The 24,438-nt window shown below is 35.2% G+C and overlaps 1 protein-coding gene across 1 annotated transcript; it reads left to right on the forward strand.

Moving 5' to 3' along the window:
- Positions 1-12,457: 12,457 nt before the first annotated feature.
- Positions 12,458-24,226, forward strand: LOC118927788 (cysteine-rich venom protein-like). Its single transcript, XM_036916412.2, has 8 exons — positions 12,458-12,633; positions 13,613-13,671; positions 17,639-17,758; positions 19,516-19,606; positions 20,742-20,887; positions 21,781-21,875; positions 22,649-22,737; positions 23,846-24,226. Exons 1-8 carry the CDS (start codon positions 12,576-12,578, stop codon positions 24,007-24,009), a joined length of 822 nt encoding a protein of 273 aa, XP_036772307.1. The 5' UTR covers positions 12,458-12,575; the 3' UTR covers positions 24,010-24,226.
- The last annotated feature ends 212 nt before the right edge of the window (positions 24,227-24,438 follow it).

Here is a 24,438-nt window from a genome sequence, read left to right on the forward strand (position 1 = left end):
GTTCTTTTATTGTACAAGATTTTCTAGTATTCATCATTAATCCTAGCTAGACTCAGTCTAGATAAAAGATTATAAAGAGCAAAATTTCCAAAATATTTGCTTATAAGATTAAATTTTAAGAAGAAGAATCAGTTCTATTCTTACTTGCTTTTTGCTTTCTGATATTCTGATCTCCTTCCTACTGGTTTAGTTGATTAGTTTAAAAAGACCGTATAATCCAACAACATATACAAACAGCTTTCTAAGACAAAAAAAAGTGTAAAAATAAATATTGAATAGACATGTACCATATTATAAGTCTTTGAATATATTCTTATCTAAGATTGATAAGGTAAAGCCTGTTTTATGGGTGAGAAAGCATACACTAAAAATCCAAAAAAGGGAAGGAGGTATTGAAAATAGTCAAGAAATAGATGATCTAGCATGAGCTACTGATACCTCTAAGATGAAATATAACATCTGTACCATCCTGTATTCATGAAAGACATTGAATTCGTAATTTTACAGCTTCCCAAAGGGAAATTTCCAGGCCCAGATGTGGCAGTTATAACAACTTAGAATTATAGTCTGTTTCACTGCAGAATTATACCAAACATTTAAAGAAGAATGAATACCGATTTCATACATTGTCTTCTAGAAAATCAAATACAAATTAGTCCTCAATTCATTCTTTGAAAGTAGTATTATCCTACTGCTAAAAGCAAAGATATTGCAAGTGGGTAAAACAGAACAAAAAATTACAGATCTATAGCTGTCATAGACATGAACAATGGAAGCCAGGTTTGTCACTGCTGGAGAAAGGAATCACATGTATGGAAAGGAAGAATGCAGGAATAAACCCTGGATAGTTTTACTGAAATTGTATGTATTGTTATAAATTTATGGTTTATTTTTAAATAAATGCTCACCCCAACCAGTGTAGTTACTATCAACATAGAAAGATGTCACAGAACTATTGACTATATTCTCTATGCTCTACTTTCATTCCCATGACTAATTTATAATTGTGATTTTTGTGCCTTTTTATCCCCTTTCACCTATTTCACAGCCCATCCAACACTTGCCCCATGGTAACTACAAGTCACTTCTCAGTGTCTATGAGTCTACTGCTGTTTTGTTCATTTTGTTTTGTTTTGTTTTTAGATTCCACAAATAAGTGAAATCACATGATATTTGTCTTTCTCTGCCTGGCTTATTTCATTTAACATGATACCCTTTAAGTCCATCCACGTTGTCACAGATGACAGGATTTCTTGCTTTTTTATGGCTAAATAATATTCCATTGTGTATATGTACCACTCTTCTTTATCCATTCATCTATTGTTGGATGCTTTGGGTGCTTCCATGTCTAGGCTGTTATAAATAGGGGTGCATTTGTCTTTTTGAATCTGGAATCTTGTTTCTTTGGGTATATTCCTAGGAGTGGAATTCCTGCGTCAAATGGTATTTCTATTTTTAGTTTTTTGAGGACCCTCCATACTGCTTTCCACAACAGTTGAACCAATTTACATCCCCACCAGCAGTGTAGGAGGGTTCCCCTTTTCTACATTTTCCTCCCTGTGCTTCTACATTCTAACTGGTATAAGGTGATATCTCATTGTAGTTGGGTTATATATATATATATATATATATATATTCATGTAGGTGGTCTCAAATCTCACTGTCTTTGCTTTAAAAACTAGTAAAAAATATCAGCTCTTCAAGATTATGGATTGTGTCTTATTTTCTCTCATATCCAGAATAACACCTGACATATAGGAGGAATGTAATAAATATGTGTTAAATTGAAATGAAATATACATGTATAATAGACAAGCTGACTTGAGTTATCAGAGTCTCTTGGTTAAATTCTTTGCTTCAGTGTCTAGAGTTTCACATGCTTGATGTTCCTTTTATTGAGGCAGCAGTTTTCAAGATTGTAACTAGTTATGGAAATAAAAGGTGAGATCACTATTCTTACCTCTGCTAATATTGAAGGGCATACTGCTGTCTTTTTAATATCAGTTTGAAATCAGATAAACTGCAAGGCTGGGAAAATAATATTGTGAGGATGGATGAGAGAAGTAGTATTTTTTAAGGAAAAGGAAATGAGATTTAAGTCCACAAATATTAAACACATACCACTTTCCTAGTATACAGATACATAAGTCTGTGTTTGTGTATTTTAGTATCTCATTTTACAAAGGAGAAAGCTGAAGCTCTGTAATATTTTGCAACTTGCCCAAGATAACCAGCTAATAAGTGAGTAAAGACTCAAAGTCAAATGTGTCTGCTACTTTGTTGCTCCACACAGTGTCTATTACATTTCCTGGTTGCTAAGATATTAATAGGTGTAGTAAAAAGATTACTGAATAAAAAAAGAAGTGTGATCATCCTCAAATAGACAAACATCCTGAGAACAACTTTAGAGTGTTCCTACCTTTTATCCCTTCCAGGGTGGGGCTCTAGAAGGCATGTATCATAAGTCAGTCTACTGTGGAAATGACTGATGGGAAAGAGATGGAGCACATGTCAATGTATAAGGTCCATGGATTTATGCCCATTTAGGAAGCTACCTAAGAACTTCAAAGATGGCTGAATGAGAAAACTACTGCCTTGTCCATTTGTGAGACTCTGCCTACTAGTTACATCAAGCTAGTCTTCTGAGGAAGGGAAGAGGAGGTAGGGAAACTTGACAAGAAAATATCTTGGGTTGACATTTCCATCACTTCAGAATTGCACAAGCTGAAATGGAATCTCACTTCTTTTTCTGGGGCAAAAAAAATCCCTCAGAGGGAATTAAAATTACCAATATCAAAAATAATAATAATAAAGAGAGAAATGTGGTATTCACATATAAATCAAGTATAAAAATCAAATGAGTATTCATATTTGAACTGACTGTTTATAGTTCATAATGCATGAGCAAAACCGAAAGCTTCTGTGATGACTGCCCTTGTACTGTTCACCATGTAACTTATTCACTATGTAAGAATTTGTTCTCCATGTAAGAACTTGTTTGTTATGCCTCAGAAGATTGGAGACTGACAAAAATTAGGCTTGGGGTGGATTAATGATTGTGCATTGAGCATTGACTCCCCTATACAGAATGTTATTGTTGTTAACAACCATTTGATCAATAAATATGAGAGATGCCCTCACAAACAAACAAACAAACAACAACAAAAAAAGTACACACTTCCAATTGTAAAATAAATAAGTAACCAGGATGTAATGTCTAGCATAAGGAATATAGTCAAAATATTGTAACAACTTGGTGTGGTGATAGCTGGTACCTAGAATTATCATGTATATAAATGTTGAATCACTATGTTGTACACCTGAAACTAATGTAATGTAATACTGTGTGTCAACTACCCTTCAATAAAAAATAATTATCCACAAAAAATAAATAAATAAATAAAATTACCAATATCATCTCTACCTATTATCAAATACATTTCTCAAACTTGCTGAGAAAATAATGAATATTAGCATAAAGAGCAATGATCTACCTTCCAATTGTGGAAAAAGAACCAGGCAAAGATAGAAATTCACTTAAGCTGTTTAACAAAGGTTAACACATTCTTTTACTACAATTTCTTTTCTTCTTTTACATGCCTTGATACAAATGGCCTACTCTATTTAAAAAAAGTCATTGCAACTCTTTGAAGGGCAAGCAGAATATCTGACAATTGAAAGAGTATTTAAGATTTGATTACTAAATGACCCCAATTCAGGAAATTATTATTCTTTCCCAGCCCAATCATACCTGAACATAGTCCAGCAAGAAATTAGGAGACATTGAGCAAAAAATGCTTATAATATTCCATCCAAATGGAAAGAAGGAAGACAAGAATAGAATCAGAAAGAAAAGTTGGCATGCTATTAAATTAATATGAATAAGCAATAAAGGCGTTTGGGAATAGAGAAGTACTAATGAAAATTATAATACTTAGATAGGGGACAGATGACTAATGTAGAGCTGACAGGACTCGATGATTGATTGGATGGGATGATAGGAATTATGAAATCAAGAATGACTCTTCTTTCATCTACTTGTCATCTTCAATTATCTGCTTTTGAGTCCTGTTATCCCTCTTTGTAATATTTTTATTGGAAAAATTTACAGAATATATTAATAGTACTTTCATTTTGTTTCCTATTGATTTATAGAACTAAATTTTGCTCAGAAAAAAGTCAAGCATCAGATTTAAATCAGAATGATATGAGAATGACTGAGACCTACTGTAAGATTTATATCTCACATTAACAAAAGTTCTGTTTCTCACTTAATCAAGCCTATGACCATATCTAGCACATAGCTTGTACTCAGTGACTGGGCACTTTGTCATTATTAAGACTATTCTTTAATTGAATCCAAGCTTTTTAAATACATATGGCATCAAAAATAGCCTGAAAGACTGCAATAATTCACCAAAAGAAGTTCTAAGTTAGGAAGAAATTGGTTACATAAGAAAAATTACCATGCACATTGGAGCAAGTGGGAAAAATCAAAGTTGATAAAATGTGTTTTAAAATAATCATTTAGTTCTTTGAGTAAAATTAAGTCCTTTAAATTAAACACTTCATAGTTTAATAAAATATAAAGTTCTCCTTTGTCTTTTCCTTAACTTCCATCTCTGTGGGGTGTAGCAAACAAACAAAAAATAAAACATTGTTTAAACTCTTCTGATAAAATCATTATCATATGCAGTCCATGAAAATTATTAGTAAATAAAGAGGGACAAGAAAACTCCTCTTCAAGCCTTAGGTTAAGTCAGCTATTTCCAAGTTATTCTTATCTAGGTAAATTCAGTCTCTTATTACTTTTGGGGGTGGAGAGAACAATTTCTTCTCCAACTCTACAAAACCCTGATTATGTGAATTTTATCCATTTCATTTCTACTTGCTAACTAGTGAATTTATTTCTATTGACACCTTTCTTGAATACTTTGTCAAACACATTTCCAGTAACCAATTAGTATTCTGTTTTCTGAATTCTTTGCCAAGACATAAATGCTTTCAGCCAATTATCTGCCACCCAAGTTACTCCAGGAAATAGGCTTACCAAATATTTAACCACATCAAACATGGATTGCCATATTGCCAGCATCCAGGAACTTTTCTCTCTATCTGGCATAGAACCACTAAATACACATCATATAGTATAGGTTATTTTTACAACAGCACCCCACTTAAGGTGGTGGCTTATGTATTGATAAGACTGAGGCAAGTCATGCTGGAGTTAAAAGCAATCAGTAGTGTAACACACGAAAGACTTATTTGCTCACACAATGTGTCTTGGGTCAGCTAGGATCTGATGCACTTTGTCCTTTTCCTTGCTCAGAGATGTAGGCTCTCAGAGTCTGTATCAATTAGAACACTGGAGGTGACAGGTGGTGGAGAAAGAACAGGGCGAATTTCAGACTCGCTCTTGGGGGCTTCTGTTTGCACTTCACTGGTTAAAGTACGTCACAAGGGGTTCTGAACTTCAAGAGGGTAGAAGAGTTCAATCCTAGTATGTGCCTGAAAGGAGACCAGAGATACTGGTGCAGCACACTATTGACAGCCACAAACACCTACAGAATGCATTTCAAGTTCCTTATTATGTCATCACATTTCTTCATGACCTGGTCATGCACATTCCCAAATATCACATCTAGACAAACATTCTACTCATCAACACTAAACTGTTTGATGTTTCTTCAACCTATTTCTCTATTTCTTGCCCTCTTCATGTGGCTTTTCTAATCAGGAATAAAGCCTATGTCCTTATTCACCTAATTCTTAAGGATCCTTTAAGATTTAATTTAGATATCTTCACTTCTAGAAAGCTTCCTCTCTTCTCCATTACTCCCTGTTCATATAAATCAACTACTGAACTTACTATACACATTATGTGTCTCTTTCCAGCTAGATCATATCTTATTTTAAAAATATGCCTAGCATCAATTACTGTGCCCTGTTTATAAAAGGTCTTCAACAGATACTGTGTTGAAAACATTAATGTGCTAACAAATCAGTTCATTAATTCTGGTAAAAAAATAATTTATGGAAGAAATAGCAGTACAAATTCTAAGAGGGCACAGAAAATAAGGGCAGAAAACCTGAAAAGGAGAAGAAAATCCATAATAAAATTGTAATAGTAAAATGAATAGTATATTTATAACCCTCCAGGAATGATGTAAGCATTTTAAATGAATTATTCCATTTTCTTTTCTTAGATATGTTATTACCCCCTCACTTCATACGTGAGAAAGCTGACTTAAAGTTACTAATTAACTTGCACCCTATGACTGGCAAAGCTGGAATTCAAATTCGAAACTCCCCTGTTGTGGAGTTCAGTGATTTGCGTAAAGGTCCAGGTCCTAACCTCAGCGATCTTAATGCTTTGAGTGCTATAATAGGATAAGGGAAATACAGTTCAGAGAAGGAAATAGTAACTCTGCTCAGGGAGCTCAAGGAAGATACCACACCTAATATTTTTAGGATGACTAAGCATGTATCATGCAGAAGAGCAGGGAGGAAAATGTGATAGATTCTGTTAAAAAAAGCACTTGGAAAGGGCAGTCCTGATCAGAGAATGGCAAGCTGTCACTGGTCAATGACTGGCAACTGGGCTATACAGGCGGCACGGTGGAAGGCTACGCAGAAAAGTAAATTAAAACAAAATAATAGCAGTAACAACAGCTAACATTTATTGAGCACTTATATGCCAGGCACTCTACTAAATGCTTTTTAAATATTGTAACCCTTAATTGTTATGAGAACCCTTTTAGGTAGGTATAACCTATAGACTAGTGCCTCTGGTATACAATGGCCTGGGGAAGACACCTTTTGGTTGAGGTTTTCATAAGATACCTTTTTAGTCCCCTTGTCCTCAAAGGAATGTATGCATCATTGTAGTGCCAAATGATTCTGGTGCAGGCTATTACACTTCTGGCCTATTCCTCCAATTCTTTCTTCCTGCTCAGATAAGCTTACAAGAAGATTAGCATGTCCACTGGCCAGGCAATATCTAACTGAGCGACTGATAATGCCATTACTGCTCTTTTTTATTTTATTTTATTTTTTTTTTTTATTTTGTTATCATTAATCTACAATTACATGAAGGACATTATGTTTACTAGGCTTCCCCCTTCACCAAGTCCCCCCCCACATCCCTCATTACTGTTCTTATAATTAGTTGCAATCTGTAAATTATTTCTCCTGAAATTTCTTCCTTTATCATAGCTTAAGGGGTGAGTCCAGTGGGAAAAGGGGTATTGGGGTGTCCTAGAAAGCTTCTCCCCACAAGCACTAAACTCCCACAAGTGGACTGTCTTTACCATCTCACTCTTTCCAAAACTTCCTATGAAGTGAGCCAGGGATTTGGGGTGATCGCTGATGATGTGAAGGCAAGTTTTGTCCCTCTTAATCAGGTTTCAGTCTGGTCCCAACTGTTGGTAAATCTCAATGAGGAATGCTGAGTTCCATTTGCTTTTAGCTAAGGATTTGGTTACCTATTTTCAAGCAATATGAAAACTCTCCTTCAACTCCCTGAGAGTCTAATTTATCCCAGTTACAGTCTCCACTTGTGTGTTTATCTGACTTACGGCTTTCTGCTCCATGCAACTGTAATTCAATGAGGAAAAACGATTACATCTGTGTTTGATCACCGTTTTGTCTGAAGCACTGAGTACAGTAATGTGTAATAAATATTTATTCATATTAAATGAATGGAGGTTAAAAAAATACAAATGCCTAGTTCAATAATGCCAATAAAAAGCATTATTAGAAGAGATATAGTCATAATGTAGTCACAGCTATTAAAAATATGTAAGTACTGAGGTAGTCAAGAATGGAGGGACCCCAAGTGTACAGAACTTAAAGTCATTGGGATTTAAATAAAGCCATGGAAAAATACATGAAAAAACATAGACTAGGAGGATATCTGAGGTTATCACTGGACAGAGAGATTATAGATGTAATTCATATTTTTTTATTTTTGAATTTTTTATATTTGTCAAGACTTCATTAATTTTTAAAATAAACTTGTACTACCTTGAAAAAATGTTAACAGTCAATAAACCCTTACGCACCGAAAATTTGGCTATTTGAAAAGAGGATTTACAGTATTACCAATGTGCACCTGAACTCATTTTTGCTTAATTATATGAAAATGTTTACTGACAGTGAATTTCTCAATTTTTAAAAGATTTTTGCTCAAAGAGCTCTCATTTGAATGTTGTGAGTAGAAAAACTGGATTGCCGATGGCAACATGGAGCAAAGGAATTGACTATAACCCCTAACTTGTCTTTCTCTTGGCAAATGCCACTGTATAGTCCTTGCATTAGTAGCTTATAAAATTAAACTTTCAGTTATTTTTTATTTACCTCAAATTATCACACTATTTATGTCATTTAGTACATAATTTGTCTTCTTAATAAACTGTAATTTTATTATGTGCACCAACTCATACTTTCTATATTTTTCTTAAAAAATCATATTGGACTTTCTTAACTCATTTCATTTTTTTAATTGACATATAACACTGTATACATTTAAGGTGTACAACATACTGATTTGGTACATTCATATTGCAATATGATTGCTATTGGGTTAGGTAATACCTCTGTCCAGTTGTATAACTATTCTTCTGGTGGTAGAACAATTAAGATCTAATACTCAAACTTAATTTAATGCTTATAATAGAGTTTTGTTGTCTGTAATTGCTGGACTGTGCACTAGATCTCCAGGACTTGTTTATTTATTAGTTGCAGTTATGTACCATTAAAAAATGTCTCTATCATTTCTTGTCCCCAGTCCCTAGTAACCATCATAACACTTGGGTTTTTCAAGCTCACTTTTTTTTGTTAAGATTCCACATGTAAGAGATATCACACTGTATTTGGGATTCTCTGGCTGACTTATCTCACTTAGCATAATGTCCTTAAGGTCCATCCACATTATTGCAAATGACAGGATTTTCTTCTTTCTAATGGCTGAATAGTATTCCTGTGTATGTGTGTGTGTGTGTGCGTGCGTGTGTGTGCATGTGTGTGGAGAGAGACATACACACACACACATTATTTATCCACACATCCATTGACAGACACATAGGTTGTTTGTATACCTTGGCTGTTGTGAATAATACTGTAATAAACATGGAGTGTAGATATCTCTTCAATAACCTTTGGATTTGTACCAGAAGTGGAATTTCTACATCATATGGGATTTCTACTTTTAAGTTTTTAGGGAACCTCCATGTTGTTTTCTGTAGTGTCTATGCCAATTTACATTCCCAACAATAGGGCACAAGAGTTGCCTTTTCTCTGTACATCCTCGCCAATATTTACCGGGTGTTTTCCTGATGATAGCCATTCTAAAGTGACACCTCCCTGTGGTTTTGATTTGCATTCCTCTGATGATTAGTGATGTTGAGCACCTTTTCATGTACCTGTTGGCCATTACATGTCTTCTTTGGGAAAGGGTCTTTTTAGCTCCTTTATCCATTTTTTAATTGGATTGTTTTGTTTTGTTTTGTGATTTGTATGAGTTCTTCATAAATTTTGAATATTAACCTTTCATTGAATAACTTGACTTGCAAATATTTTCTCCTATCCAAAGCTGGCCTTTTATCTTGTTGGTTCTTTTGCAGTGGAAAATATTTTGATGTAGTCCCACACGTTGAAATATTCTTTTGTTGCTTGTGCTTTTGACACATCATATCCAAAAAAATCTTTGCCAAGACAAAGTGTTAAGATTCTTCTTCCTTGTATTTTCTTCTAGAACTTTTAAAGTTTTGATCTTACATTTACATCTTTGAAATCTGCTGATAGTCTAATGGGGGTTCCTTTGTAGGTTATGTACTTTTTTTCCCCTGGCTGCCTTTAGGATTCTTTATTATTGATTTTTGTCACTTTCACTATGAAGTGTCTTGGAGATCTTTTTATGTTGAGATAATAGGGTGATCTATAGCTTCATGTACTTGTATGTTCAAGACTTTCCCCAGGTTTGAGAAGTTCTCAGCTATTATTTCTTTAAATAAATATACTCTCTGACTCCTTATCCCTCTCTTCTACTGGAATCCAGATTATTCTGATATTTATCTTTCTGATGGAATCCAGTAACTCTGGTAGACTTTCTTCACTCTTATTAATCTAAATTTCCTTTTCTTCTCTGTGTTATTTCAAAATTCCTAACCTCCAAGTCATTTATTCTTTCTTCCATATGGTCTGCCCTGCCATAGATGCTCTCTGTGGCATTCTTCATCTCATTCACTGATTTCCTCAGCTCCAGAATTTGGTTTGGTTTTTTTTTATTTTTTTAATTTCAATCTCTGTGGTGAAGAACTCATTTTGGTCGTGTATTTTGTTCCTGATTTCATTGACTTGTCTTTATGAGTTTTCTTGTAACTTGTTGAGTTTCTTTGTAACAGCTATTTTGAATTCTTTATCAGTAAAATCACAATATATCGTATCTTTGAGCTCAGTTTCTAGAGAATTATCATTTTCTTTTGTGACGCCATGTTACCTTGACTTTTTTATATGAAGTGTAGTGATGCATTTCTGCTTTCTCATTTGAAGTAGCAGACACCCTAACTCTTTACCTATTACCTTCAGCAGGTATAATGTTATCTCTATGGTGGTGTTACTATCTGAGGTGCTTTATTTGTTTTTGTCTTTGTGAAAGTGTATCTACTCTGCTTGTTTTCTTTTGTGCGCAAAATTTTAATCTTTTACGTCTACCCTGGTTCTTATAATTCACCATAACTGGCTATTGGAAACCTCTTTGGTTTTCCAGACAGTGATGCTGTAGCTCAAGTTTGTAGTTTGCCCCTTACCCACCAACCTGAGCCTGTTTACTTACTGTACTCTGTGTACCAAAGCCACTTCCTGCAGGACGGCTCACTGCACCCACAGGAGTCAACAGTGTGGATTCAGTGCTCGGTGCCTTAGGGCTGTTCCTGGAGCTAGTGGCCCTGCCAGACGTCCCTACCATAGGGTAGACATTCTGCTGAGCATGATGCATTTAACATTATTTGAAATTCTTAATCTGCCTTTATCCCAATGTCCTCTCTCCTAGAGTTTTAGTACTTGAGTACTCCAGGTGCTGGGGGTGGGGGAGCCAGACTATCATGCACAGCTTTCCTTTTCCCCTGCAGGAGAGATCGCCTTCCATGGATGAATTAGCCTTGTACAGTGTTTCCCTGGGAGTAAGTTTCCCTTCAAATTCACTGTGGCCAAATTCCTAATTTTCTTTTTGTTTTCTTTCTTCCACCAGCGATGGGCTGGCATCTCCCAGAAGGCTGGACTTCTGCAGGTTCTCCCTTATACGTAAGTACCTGCCCAGAATACAAGGCACTGAATTTTTGCTGGACAGCAAGAGAAATCTAAGGAGTTTCGCCAGCTCTGCTGGTTGCACAGCTCACACGGACGTTGCTGTCTTGATGGCTGCACCAGTAGGTGAAATTCCTCACAGGACACTGGGAGTAAAGCACTGGGTTCCAAAATAACTGTAAACACACTTTTGTTCATGTATGAGTTTGTAATTCCTTGATCTAAAAGGAGGGTAGAAAGGAGGAACATCTTGTGCCACCATGTTGTTATCACTCCTCTACATATACATCCTCATATACTCCACAGTATCTGGCTTGTCCATTGTTACTAACAAATTAATTTTAAAATGGTGAAATATAATAATCACTAAGTGCCTGCAATATTGCAAGCACTGAGTATTTTAAATGAATTAACTTTTCAATGAATTTAGTAATAACACTAACATCTTATGGTTATTAATATGATCCCATTTTACAGATGAAGAAATTGAGGCACAAAGAAGACATATTACTTGCTCAAGTTTTCTTAGCTAGTGACCAGTGAAGCTGGGATATGAGCCAGGGTGACTGGTTCCAGAGCCCACCCCCAAAACACGGTGCAGCTGCCCTACCAGCCTAGATTAAAGCAATCTTGGAGGAAAATTATTTTTTAATGAAATCATAAGAAATTAACAGCTTTTAGAATGAATTTGTTAATTAAGCTCATTTGTTTTTTCTGATATATTTAGATCTTTTCTTACAGTAAGCTATGATTTATATTTCTAGGAAATTATTTCAAAATGGTGGCATTTGATAATTTATGTAAAAATTTATTTCCTATGTTTAGTTAATCTCAGATTGTGTGATTAATTTTAATAATGGAGCATACTGTGGGATTTTGTAATATGTATCATATAATCTTTAGACTACATAAAGGCAACTTCTGGAAAGCAAATTAGTGAGTGATTCCATGGAATGCTATTTAGAAGAAATAAAACAAATATCTGCCTAGATAAATAGTATTACACTCTCTAGACCATTGAGATAAAGCTTAGGCCCTCCCCAACCCATCATTCCTCACATTATTAAGCCTAATTATAGAACTGCAGTTATTAACTGAGTTCCTCTTGAGAGTTAAATAATGGGCTTATTTAACTCTTGAAGCAGGTGGTAAGATCTTCTAGGAGGTTTTCACCATAGCACATTACTACCACCTTGCACAATTCAGAGTAACCAAGCAGGAACAAGAAGTGATTTGTGTTCCCTATATATACTGCTGGGCTGAAGATCAAGATGTGTATCTCCCTTTGGACACAGGACATCTTATCTTTCCTGTTTCTGCTTATCTCAGGTAAGATATTTGCGCATTATTTAATAATGAGCTATCCATGGCAGGAGAAAAAAACTTTTATAGCTTTTAATTTTATGCTCAACTTTACTATTAGTAGATGAGAGTGTATTCATTATTAGGATTTATTTTAAGTATTTTTTTTTCAGCATTGTGTTGGTCCAATATACCAAATATACCAAAAGAAGGATGATGTGTGGAATACTGTGTTCATTTCTGGCATATCCCTTTTTATTGGTTGTAGATAAAGTGAAATACATTTAGGACCCAGCTACTAGGGTACTGAAGATACTCACAACCACATCATGTGTAAATTGATTGAAGGAGAGAAACTGTCCAGCTTTTCAGACAGAAGCCCTAGTGGGACAATGACAGCCCACTTTAATAGCTAATGGTCATAAAGAAGAATTGGAGAGAAAGTTACTGGAAAAAAAGAAATAAAAAGCTTGAGATAACTTTTAAAATAAAAAGAGGGAATTGTTATAAAAGTAACACTTGGCAATTAAATTATTATATTATATATATATTATACATTAATATTAAAAGTTTTCTTTTTTCAGAGTTACATTAAAGATTATCATGACCAAGAGAGAAATTTTTAAAAACAAGGTTTTAAACTAACTGCCTTAACAATTGGAGATACTCATCAGTGATATGAATTATTACAGATCAAAGTTTTACTTTTCTCCTTTGGTTGGTCTCAAATTCTTGTCCTTCTAAAGGTATTAGGAAAAATTGCTGCTTAATTCTCAGGTTCCAACCTAAGACTGGATAACACAAGAACAAAGCTTGCATTTGTAGGTAAAGGATGAGACTGGTTTTTATTAAGAACTGTCCATCTGATCAAGGAAATCGGTTCTTTCAGAAAAGAGTCAAACTTTGCAAAAATGTATGAGCCCATTTCTTAAAACTATAATGATTTTTTCATAAAGTAAGCTATTTAGGTACTCATCAATCTCATAAATGCTACATTTCTTCTCAGAGACAATGCTATTGGTGGGCATATGCCTCGTGGTATTGCTGCAACAAGCTGCAGGAATGGTAAGGATTTGACTTACAGATTTTAAACTCTAAAATAGGATTGCCTTACCCATACCTCATGAATGTCACATACGCAAATACGATGACTGCAAATCTCCTGGGATGGGGAAAAAAAAATATTCTCTGATCACATTATGCATCATGGTTTTTGCCGAAGCATATCTTTACAATAACCAGTAACTTTTTTTGTACTAATTAACACTATGGAGCACTAAGACAGAGGGTCAGCAGTAAGCCTCAGATGTGAAGTACAGCATGCATCAGTAGAATAAAATTAACTCACTATTTGCCTTTCAGGAATTCAATTTTCTCTTAAGTAAGTTATGTAGTTGAAGGATTTAACATATACTTGAAGATTTAGTTTTCAGACCCACAAAAGTATGTATTTGATATTACAAAGTCCTAAACAACAACCGTTCAAAAACTGAAACTATAATTTTGGTTTTCATTGTTTATCTCAACACATTGTGATTTAGTTCAATTCAACAATCTTTTTTTTTTGTGTGTGTGTCTGCTATACCAGATATTGGGCTAGATGCCAGAGATAGAGCAATAAGTTACAGGACTGAGAGACTGGTTAGACATGAGATGCGAGGACAGGGTGGGAGCATCTGCATGGCATCACTGGGTGACCGGAAATGCCACAAGCCTAGGGAGCACCTGATGATGATCAGGCACTGAGAGGAGCCAAGGATGGATTTGTGGGGCAGGCAGGTGTCAGGTGAGGCATGCATGAGATCTGAGTCAGGGGTTTGAGGATCAGCAGTGTATAAACTGAAAAATGTATAAAGGGAAAGGGACTTAAGAAAAAGTACTGAAGAATGCCAAGATTTAAGGGTCAGCCAGGGGAGAAAAATGTTGAAAAGGAAGGAAACAAGAAAGCAAAGAAGTAGGAGCATCACAAAAGCCAAGGGGGAAGTGATCAAGAAGGAAGTCTGCAACATTCCCCAACTGAGACAAGTAAGACAAAGAACGAAAGGTTTCCATTGTAGTCACCGCTGATGAAGTTGTGTTGGTCTTGGTAAAGGCCAGTTCAGTGAAGAGGTGGGGACAGAAGATAGAGTGCAGTAGATTAAGAAGCAAGCGGAAGTGAGCATTTAGACAAAGATAATGAACTTTGAAAGAAATAAGACATATTCCTCTCCTTCCTAAAAGAGGAAACTCAATCTAAACATGCAATATCTGGCCTTATATAAGTATCTACTTCCTTTTACCCTCCTCTTGGGTCAGAAGCCTTGGCCACTTGACTATAAGGACAAGCAGCTTAGGCTGTGTACCAAGAGAAAGGAAGGTAATTTCATACCCTTCAAGCTGAGTGATAATTACAATTTGACTTCTGCATTTATTTTAAAGGGATAGTGTGCTTGACTTCTAAAGAACTGACGCTTTAGACTAGAAAGTTACTTGAGGAAACCAAAAAAGAGTAAAGCAACTTCCATGTTTTTCAAGAGAAGACAAATGAAAACAAGTTTCCTACAATTAGATACCTACAGAGCTTTCTTAGCATGTCTGCCAACCATGTAGATAGATTAGAATCGACACACGGGAAGAAGAATTTTAACTAAAGTTAGAAGTACTATTTCCTAAATGACAATTTCATTCCAGGTATCAGTGTATTAATCTGGAAAGACCCTAGGATTTATTTATTATTTATTTATTTAGAACCAAAAGAATTTGGTTCAGTTTCTGATTTTTTTGTTCACTGACTTGGTAACATGTCTAATTTCTGGGGACCTTATCTGTAAGATGGGCATAGAGTTTTGGACAATGTAGCCTTTGATTCTGATCAATGCCCACTGAGAAGTGGTTTATTTCAATTCTTCATTTCTCTAGTGAGGAGTCCTTACCACAGTGGGTTACTTTAAGAACTAAATTACAAAGTAGTACTTCCCTAAAGTATAGAAATCAAAATTATTTCACAGCTTTTTAAGACGTAGAGAAAAAAAAAACGTGACAATATATTTAAGATGAATATCGCCAAGGTTGATAATAATGGGTTTACTACTTAGCCTTCCCAGTGTTGGTTTCCAGGAAGCCCACTGCACATGCCAAGGATCTCAGTTATTATTTGCTCCTGGCTTCCTTTCTTAATGGGGCAAGCGATAGCTTTAAAGACATATTTGACATTCTGCCCTCTTGTTATCCACATAACACTTTAAGGACAGATGACTGCTTCTGCTGCTTTGTGCTTGGTAATGATGTCATTGGAAAAGCCGTAGTGGTGCATATGAGAAGGTCAAATTGTGAGGTGATAGCTGAATAAAAGGTTGCTGTTAGCAGAGAAATTAAATATTAATTCAAATACAAGTTATTTAAAACAATTTTGTCCCACTTTAATGATGGACTTTATATTTAAATGCTTACAAATCCTCTGAAATTGAATTTTCAGTGTGCCTTCAGTGCTTTTCTTTTTTGTCACCAAATGCTTCATTTTGTTTTGACCAGTGAGCCAAAAGAGATTATTAATAAATCCAAAAAATAAAAAATACAAATGAGTACACAGATAGCAAACACTTAATGTGGTAAGCTATTTTCTAAGAAATTGTAGCTTCCGTATGTTGCTCTCATTATTAAAATAGAGCCTATGGGTACAAGGATAGGTTATGTTTACTAATTTGCACTTCTAAATTTAAAGTAATCAGGCTGTTAGATATAAAGAAAAAAGAGATTCTCAAATAACTGAGTCAACCTTTCTGAATCTCTCCTTTTTCCTGGGTAAGACAAAAGACATTTTTCTCATTTAGAGTTTAGACAGGGAACAGATTTCAACAGATATCTTGTTTCAGCTTCAAGCTAATTAGGATGTGGCAATGTGCAAGTGCAGAGTACATGTCGACCTGATAAACTTTTATATTGCAAAATAATTCCCGCCAGAGCTTCAGCTAACACCTCCATCATGTCGTGTAATTACCATTTCTTTTTGCAACACAGATGTTTTCAATGAATGGGCTTTAATGAAGTGAAATTTACAGAGGAAGGAGCTGGTTCAAGGAACAAAGAGCCTAGCAGCAGTAAAAAAGTGTTTCCATAACTAGGCCAGAGGGACTAAGGGAGGAAATACTGTTAAAAAGTTGAAGCCAAAAAAGTATAATCAAGCATGGAAATACATACTCCCAGAGATGGAATGCAGAAGTAGGAAGGGCGTGGACAAGAAATTCCCTGACCTCTACCCCCTCCCACCCTCTGCTTCCCTACCAGTGCCTCCCTTTGGTCAATCCATCCAGTCAGAGACAAGAGACCTCAGGGAGTTCAAGCCAGAAAGGTCAGCTTCAGGCCACCAGACAGGACAAAGAAGAGGGACAGGCCACAGACTGGGCAGTACAGCCAATAGAAAAGAACCAGCACAACATTTAGAAACTATTTTGGCTTTAATAGTCAAATTTGTCATGAGTAATTTTTCCACTTTTTAAAAACATGCTGCCCTCTAATTATGCTCTTAAAACAGAAAATAATAATTGACAATTTCTGAGGTTAATTTAAACATAAATACACACACAATTCATAATCTTTAAAGGATACTGAATATGGTTGACAGACACTCTGGGAGGCTACTTGTATTTTTTAATATAAGTAACATCTGGATATACTATAACCTTCTTATATTTTGCTATATGTTTTTTTAATCCTGAAACCCTCTGCATTTTGGGGAAATATTTCTTGCTGGATATCATATTGCTCAAGCTGTGTTTTGCAGAATTACAGGAATTATTTTTGTTGTCGTTCTCTTGGTATTTTCTGGCACTAATTAGGCTGTTGGTGAATGCTTTAAATTCTTGATTGTTATGAGAGATCATGTGTAAACAGCTTTTGTGGATCAAATTAATCTATTGTTAAAGGCAAGAAAATGGTGATATTCAACACAAGGCTAAACATTTTTATAAACTTCCATATTGAAATTAATCAGTGTTGTTCTGTTACTTTGATTTTCAACATAGTAACTATCTTAACATTTTGCTTCCTTTTAAAGTCAGATGGCACAGTTTTATCTTTATCGACACATCATCCATCGGTCCAAAAGGAGATTGTTAATAAGCACAATGCGCTTAGAAGGATGGTAAATCCCACTGCTTCCAACATGCTTAAAATGGTACGTCCTGTCTTGTCCATGGCTCATTAGCAATTAGCATTTAGCCATTTAGCAATGGGCATTCAATCATTGTCTATATATGTAAAATAGTCTTATCTATTCATTTCACCAGAAAGTTGACATATTGGCTGGTAGTCAAATCAAACATACTGCATTTGACCTGAAAAGATATTGACACTATCTATGTAGAATGGAGACATAATTAATAAGCAGATATATGAAATAAACCTTGTAAATTATGTAACTTGAATAATCAGATGCCAAACTGCAAATGAAAACTTAAACTACATAGTAGAATGTGGTGTATAGAACTGGAAAAAAAAAAAAAGAGGGAATTCCACTCTTTTTGGCTATGGTCAGATGTTATATATTATGTAATGCGTACCGACTTAGACTACACATTAATAAAATGAGTATACAGAAGATGGTAATGAGCATGTGGAGAACCTAGAAACCAAAACACCATGAAGTAGGAGATACAGGCTAAGTAAAGAATATCCCTAGAAGATATGATAGTTGAACTAGGCTAATTACCTAATCTGGAAGAGCCTCAGCTTTCTTGGCTATTAGTGGAAATGATAATTCAAACTGTGCTACATCTTTGTGAGGATTAGTAGAGAAATATTAATGTAAATAAAGTAATATTATTGTAATGTAAATAAATATTAATGTGAATAATAAAACATGGGATACTCAGTAAAAATTAGTTCTTGTTCTCTTCCCAATTCAGGTGTGTAAAACGTTCTCATATGATGAATTAGGTTTGTTCTAAATTTTCTCAAACAGTTGAGTTAAAATCAACAAATCGTAGGTATTTGGAAGTCCTTCCAAACCTCCGTAGATTAAAGCCATCCATGTAACAATTAGTACTACAATGAACTGTATTAGGCGTTACTGAGCATATACTTCAATTACAGATGAAATGACTATTTTTTGGAGAGAATTCCTATCATACATGAAAAATAGAATCTGTTATCTCTGTGGTTCATTTGAATTTTGAGTTGGTGTTTAGGCTAAAGGAAGAAATTTTTACATAATAAGTAATTGACATTGCCTTCCCGAAGATAAAAAAAAGTCTGCTTTATTCTGAACATTTCTTCTCATACTAGACTGAAATAATTTTTTCTCCCAATAAAGTAATGGCTAGCAAATTTGGCTTGATTTATCTGAATTATGATAATATTAAATCCCTATTTTCACTGATTTTCCTAGATTTTTCCTGTTTTTGCATATGAGATAAGGGTGGGCATTTATTTTTATTTTTCATACATTTTCCCCTTCACACTGTTTTATTTCATTTAGCATAGCACAAATTTACTAATTCTTACTGTAGCATCTGGCAATATATTAATACATGATGACAGCTGCAAATGTAATAGACATTTTAGGGGGCAAACAGCACATATTTAGTCTTATTCTAATGAAAAAGCCACACCCCCAGGCTAGTAAAAAAAAAAAAAAATCACCTGTGATTTTCATCTAAAAGAACATTTATTCGTTGTTTTTGAAATGATGATTTGGCTGCTAAGAAGTTGAATGGCTATTTTTCTCCCCTAAAATACTTCAACTGTGACCCCATATAGGAAGATCATTTAGGAAAGCAAGAACTATATCCTTTGATAGACTAATGAAAAATTAAGAAATACTACAAAATAATTCATCAAATAGTAGTTTGTTTTAAATGCAATCATATACATCACCGTTATCTCATGAGAGCTTCATATTTTCATTTCCAAATGTTTGTCATTTATTTCAAGAGCTGGAATCGTGAAACTGCAAAGAACGCTGAAAAGTGGGCCAAAAAGTGTACGTTGTCTCACAGTCCCCCCAGTGAGCGGAAAATTAGCTGTAAGTCCAACTTCCTCAGTGAATAATGTGTCATTTTATAAAAGCCAAAAATTAAATGAAAATCATTGAAATAGCTATAGCAGTTTGGGAATGGACATCTTGTTTTCATTTGTGGTTTAACTCTATCTCTGCACACACTTCGCTACCTTTCTTGTGTTCCTTCCTTGTCTTTTTTTAAACTCTTATCCAAAAATCTCACTACTCTTGCTACCCCCAGCCAAAAATGTAAAGTGAGTCTGAGTTAGTGGTCAAAGAAAAGTGCTATGAGGGAGAAAAAATTGTTTTAAACTTTTTTTTCTGAACTCAAGTCCATTTAGATATTCACCATCCTTATTTAGCCGCGTGCCATTCTTGAAATCTAAAAACACCTCCCCCTTAATACCTTGTGATCAGTTACCAGACCACCAGTTCTTCCTGGTGAAAATAATTATTTCTTTTATTAAAACATTCAGAATGTAAGTGTAAATGAGAATGGAGACTTAAATTTCTCCCTAACTTTCAAGGTCCTCAGTTCACTCCATTCTGCCTGTCCACTCAACTCCAATCTTGTCTTATGTTCTTTTTTACTAAAATCTGGTCAGCCCCCTCATCACTATAGACATGTCATTGTCACTCCTGCATCCATGGCTTAGATTTCATCATTTTCCCACTGAATATCCAATCTTATGCCTGATCTAGTTGCTGTCTGCTTCACATATACTCCTCTTATTTCCCCAGAAAAGAACAAAGGTCAAAATCATGTCTATAACTTTAAAAATATCCCCTATATGCATACTACAAAGGTATTACAGATAATAAATACTTGTGGATTGACTGCTAATCAGTTTACTAATGTTACCAAAATCATGGCTGTGACAATGTTAAGCTAGAGAATCAATTTGAAAATGGATCATTATGTACATTTTAGAAAGAGCTATTCATAGGCTGGGAAGAGTGAGAAATTCCAATTCACAGAGCAGTGCTTTTGAAATTAAAATTAAATTTCTCCCATAGATCAGTCAGTGAAAGATACTGTTCATTGTTGGGAGATGGTATTCATCACAAAAACTAAACTATAATAGTTGAATAGTTTTCAATGAGAATTCTTCACAAGTACTGGCTTCACTATTGATTCATTGTCTTTTCTAATTTTTAGTTACTGGCTGTGGGGAGAATTTATTCATGTCAAGTAATCCAACATCATGGACAGATGCGATCCAATATCTTTACAATGAAGTTGGAAATTTTACATATGGATTTGGAAGGACTCGAGCAGATGCTGTAGTAGGCCATTACACCCAGGTATAACTGAAATGACAAACGATGAGTGTTTTTGTCTCCTACCTTCCCAGAATTACTTTTTCTCCTCAATTTATCCTAGCCATACCAATCACACATCTGAATTATGCAATCTATATGTGAGCATGAGAGCTGCCCTACTTTATAAAGCATGTGTATGTATACATATATTTATATAAGCATCAATCCGTTTTCCATCAGCTACCTGCAAATCTCGTTATGGTCTGGATTTCCCACAAGGGGTTCTTTTAAATAATAAAAAGAACTCTGGGAATGAAGTGATGGGGAATCCTAATTACATTTCAGCAACACGAAATGACCTTTAAACAAAAGTCTTAAGCTATTTTCTCTTGGCCAGTCACAGCATGAAATACTAAGGAGAAAAATAATCAAGAATATTATACTCCACTATGCAAATTATATTTTTCATTGTTGAATAAATAATTTTTGCATTCCATAAAAACTAAGGAAAAGTTTATTGGAGTAACTGAGATTTTCTCACAGAAACACAAGGCCAATAAGCTATCTTCTTTTTCCCTGCAAAAATCAAACCCCCTTTAAGAGACTTTCCCCACGTAGCCCATCACCCCATTGTCTACATATATATGAATTTGGGGGTAATTCATTGTTATAACAAAGGTATCAGGAATGTACAAAATTAATAATGTTAAATGAAGCCTTTGATGTAAATGAAGCCCATGGTTGGAAAAAATATTTTAAAAGAATAATCATAAAGTTCAGATGGAATTTTTAAAATCTGAAAACAATAGTTTTCAGCTTTGAAAATTCCCTTCATCTGATAACTTCTGATAAGCAATTAAGAAACAAAAAAGCCACATAGTGTGAACACTATAAATTTAATTTAAAGGACTTTATTTTAAACTTTTCACTTCCAGATTGTTTGGGCCACTAGCCACCAGCTTGGCTGTGCATTCGCCTACTGTCCTGAAAAGAAGTTACGGTATTACTATGTTTGCCAATACTGCCCTGCGTAAGTACAGCACCAGGGATCATTCTGCCTACGGGAGGCCAACTGGCCTGCACCTTGTGCTATAATCTAATCCCTTTCATCAATCTGAGTTTATGGGGTAGCTTCATGGAGAGCTTTCAGGATGTGTTTGGAAGACTGAAAAGAATTGGTAAAGACAATAAACAAAGGATTGCATGCATTCTAAGGGGTAATAAGGCCATGGAGTATCAATAGCATAGGGTGATATATATAGAATAGGTTCTTTGGTCCACAAGAATCAAGTACAAACATAGATTCTGTCATGTGCTAGCTGTCACTAGGCCACTAGTGTGGCCTTCGGTTCACCAAAAACTTAACAATGTGAAGTTCCTTTATCCTTATTTTGAAAGAGGCAGCCACAATACATTTCTTGCAAGGATTTCCTGAGGAGTAAATATGATAAGCTATGCTAAGTACCTACCATGGCTCATAGCACATAACAGATTTTCAATGAAAGCAAATTCATCAAATAAAGAAATATTCTGTAAGATGTCAATTCCCCAAATTCTTAGGAACCTTACTACAAACTTGCCTTCTGGTCAAATGCCTTGGGCCTCCTAAAGGCAGTGGAATGTCATCTCTTTTCTTCTGCATATATTTAAATCGTACCAGTTTACCTGGAAATTGTGGTTCCAACTTTCAGAAATCTCTCTCTTCTGAACTCCTGTAACTTTCTGTGTATTCCATTCACGTGGCACAATCCTGTATTCCTTAGTCATGTCACTAATTCTCTCCTTCAAATATTCCATTGCCAGGGGCAATTTTGTGGAATTCATGAAGACCCCATATAAAAGAGGAAAACCATGTGGAGCCTGCCCTGATCATTGTGATAATGGACTTTGCAGTAAGTAATGTCCATTCTACATCTTTGGGTGCTGCTGTCTTGATGTCGAAATGAGGATGACAGTCACTGAATCTGCCCTGATAGATATATGCCCCCATTTTGCTTCTGGGTCCTCCTTTTGCTACTTCAGTCTTTTTGACCTGGGCAATAAAAATAGAGCTAAAAATGAAGTGGTAGGTTCAGCTGCCATTGAGTGTGGTGATGACTAAAAGAAGATGAACATTGAGGTAGTCATGCCCAGCAAAGTTAACCCCAGCTGAAGCAAAGCTGAAGTTCACCTTTAGGTCCTTCTAGTTACCTGGTTCCTTCTTTTTCTTATTTAGGGAGGAGAAAGGCTGAAGTGTAGAAACTGCCCATACAATCTCAGATAGGGTCAGGCTTCAGTTGCTTTTGCTCCTAAATAAAAGCCAGGGAATATATAAAAGAGAAATGTGGTGTTTTCCCCAGCACCTCTTCACACACACACACTCTCCCTCTCTCTCTCTCTCTCTGTCTGTCTCATTTTCTCACACACACTGCCAACTACATCACTTGACTGGTCCCTAATTACTGCATTTCATGGGAAGCAACCACCTGTAAAAGAACTTTGGGCTATTTTCAGCACCTATGTTGAAGGTTCCAGTTAGTCTTCTATTAATCCCAGACATTACATGCACACATGCACATACACACAGCAAAGCCCTTTCTGTATAGGATACTATTCCTTTGTATGGTTTGTTGAATAGAGTGTGAGCTGGATTTGGGCTCCCATTTGCCACCTTTCCCGTTTTGTACAATCCGCTCATTGCACATGTGGGCACATACAAACATATACACACCTGCCTAAATAAGGGGCACCTGATGTACACTGGGAATTAAGTTTATTTCTGTCATGTGCACCTTATTGGAACAAGGTAGGAAAACATTTGATTTCATAAAGCACTGGGTATATCTGTAACACCAGGTATGTCTATTAGGCAGTTGATTACATATTTGTATGTAGTGAGCTTTGAATGATAGAATATATGAATGAAAGAATAAATGGATCTCTCCTGATATAATATAGTTTTGCATAACTAATACTTTAATCCAAAAAGCAGCATTTTATTTGTCTTTTATTTCATTTTAGCCAATCCCTGCATGCATGTGAATAAGTATGGCAATTGTGATGATTTGGTCCAAATACAGGGGTGTAATACAAAAGCCATGAAAGAAAACTGCCCAGCTACCTGCAAATGCCCTTCAGAAATAAGATTAAAACCTCTTCAAAGTGATGTTTGTCCTCAAAAGTAAAGTAACTGCATTTAAAAACAGTCACTGAAGAAATTGTACTGCTTTCATGTAAAAAATCAGACAAGTTTTGAATATCTTCTGTTGAATATATCCTGTTTCATCAATTAAATATGATAACATCTGAATAAAGAAAAACAGGTAATAAATTGAACTTAACCAGACATTAAATTCAATAACTCTGAACTATAAATAAAAATGTAATACAAAATCTAATAAATTCTTTAGTCATCATAATTGGTGAAATGTGCTTTAAGTTTTGTGTAACTCTTAGGAATAACTGTGTTGAAAACTTTTAAAACACAGGGCTCAGAAAGCCTTTACTTCACCAAGACATTAAAAAATGCCTTAGTTGGGGAGAGGAAAAATTTGGCAGCATGAGAAGTGAGGCAGAAACCTCTTCCCAAAACCACATATAACACAAAAATACAG

The sequence above is a fragment of the Manis pentadactyla genome, chromosome 16 (genome assembly GCF_030020395.1).
Source record: "Manis pentadactyla isolate mManPen7 chromosome 16, mManPen7.hap1, whole genome shotgun sequence".
NCBI lineage: Eukaryota > Metazoa > Chordata > Mammalia > Pholidota > Manidae > Manis > Manis pentadactyla.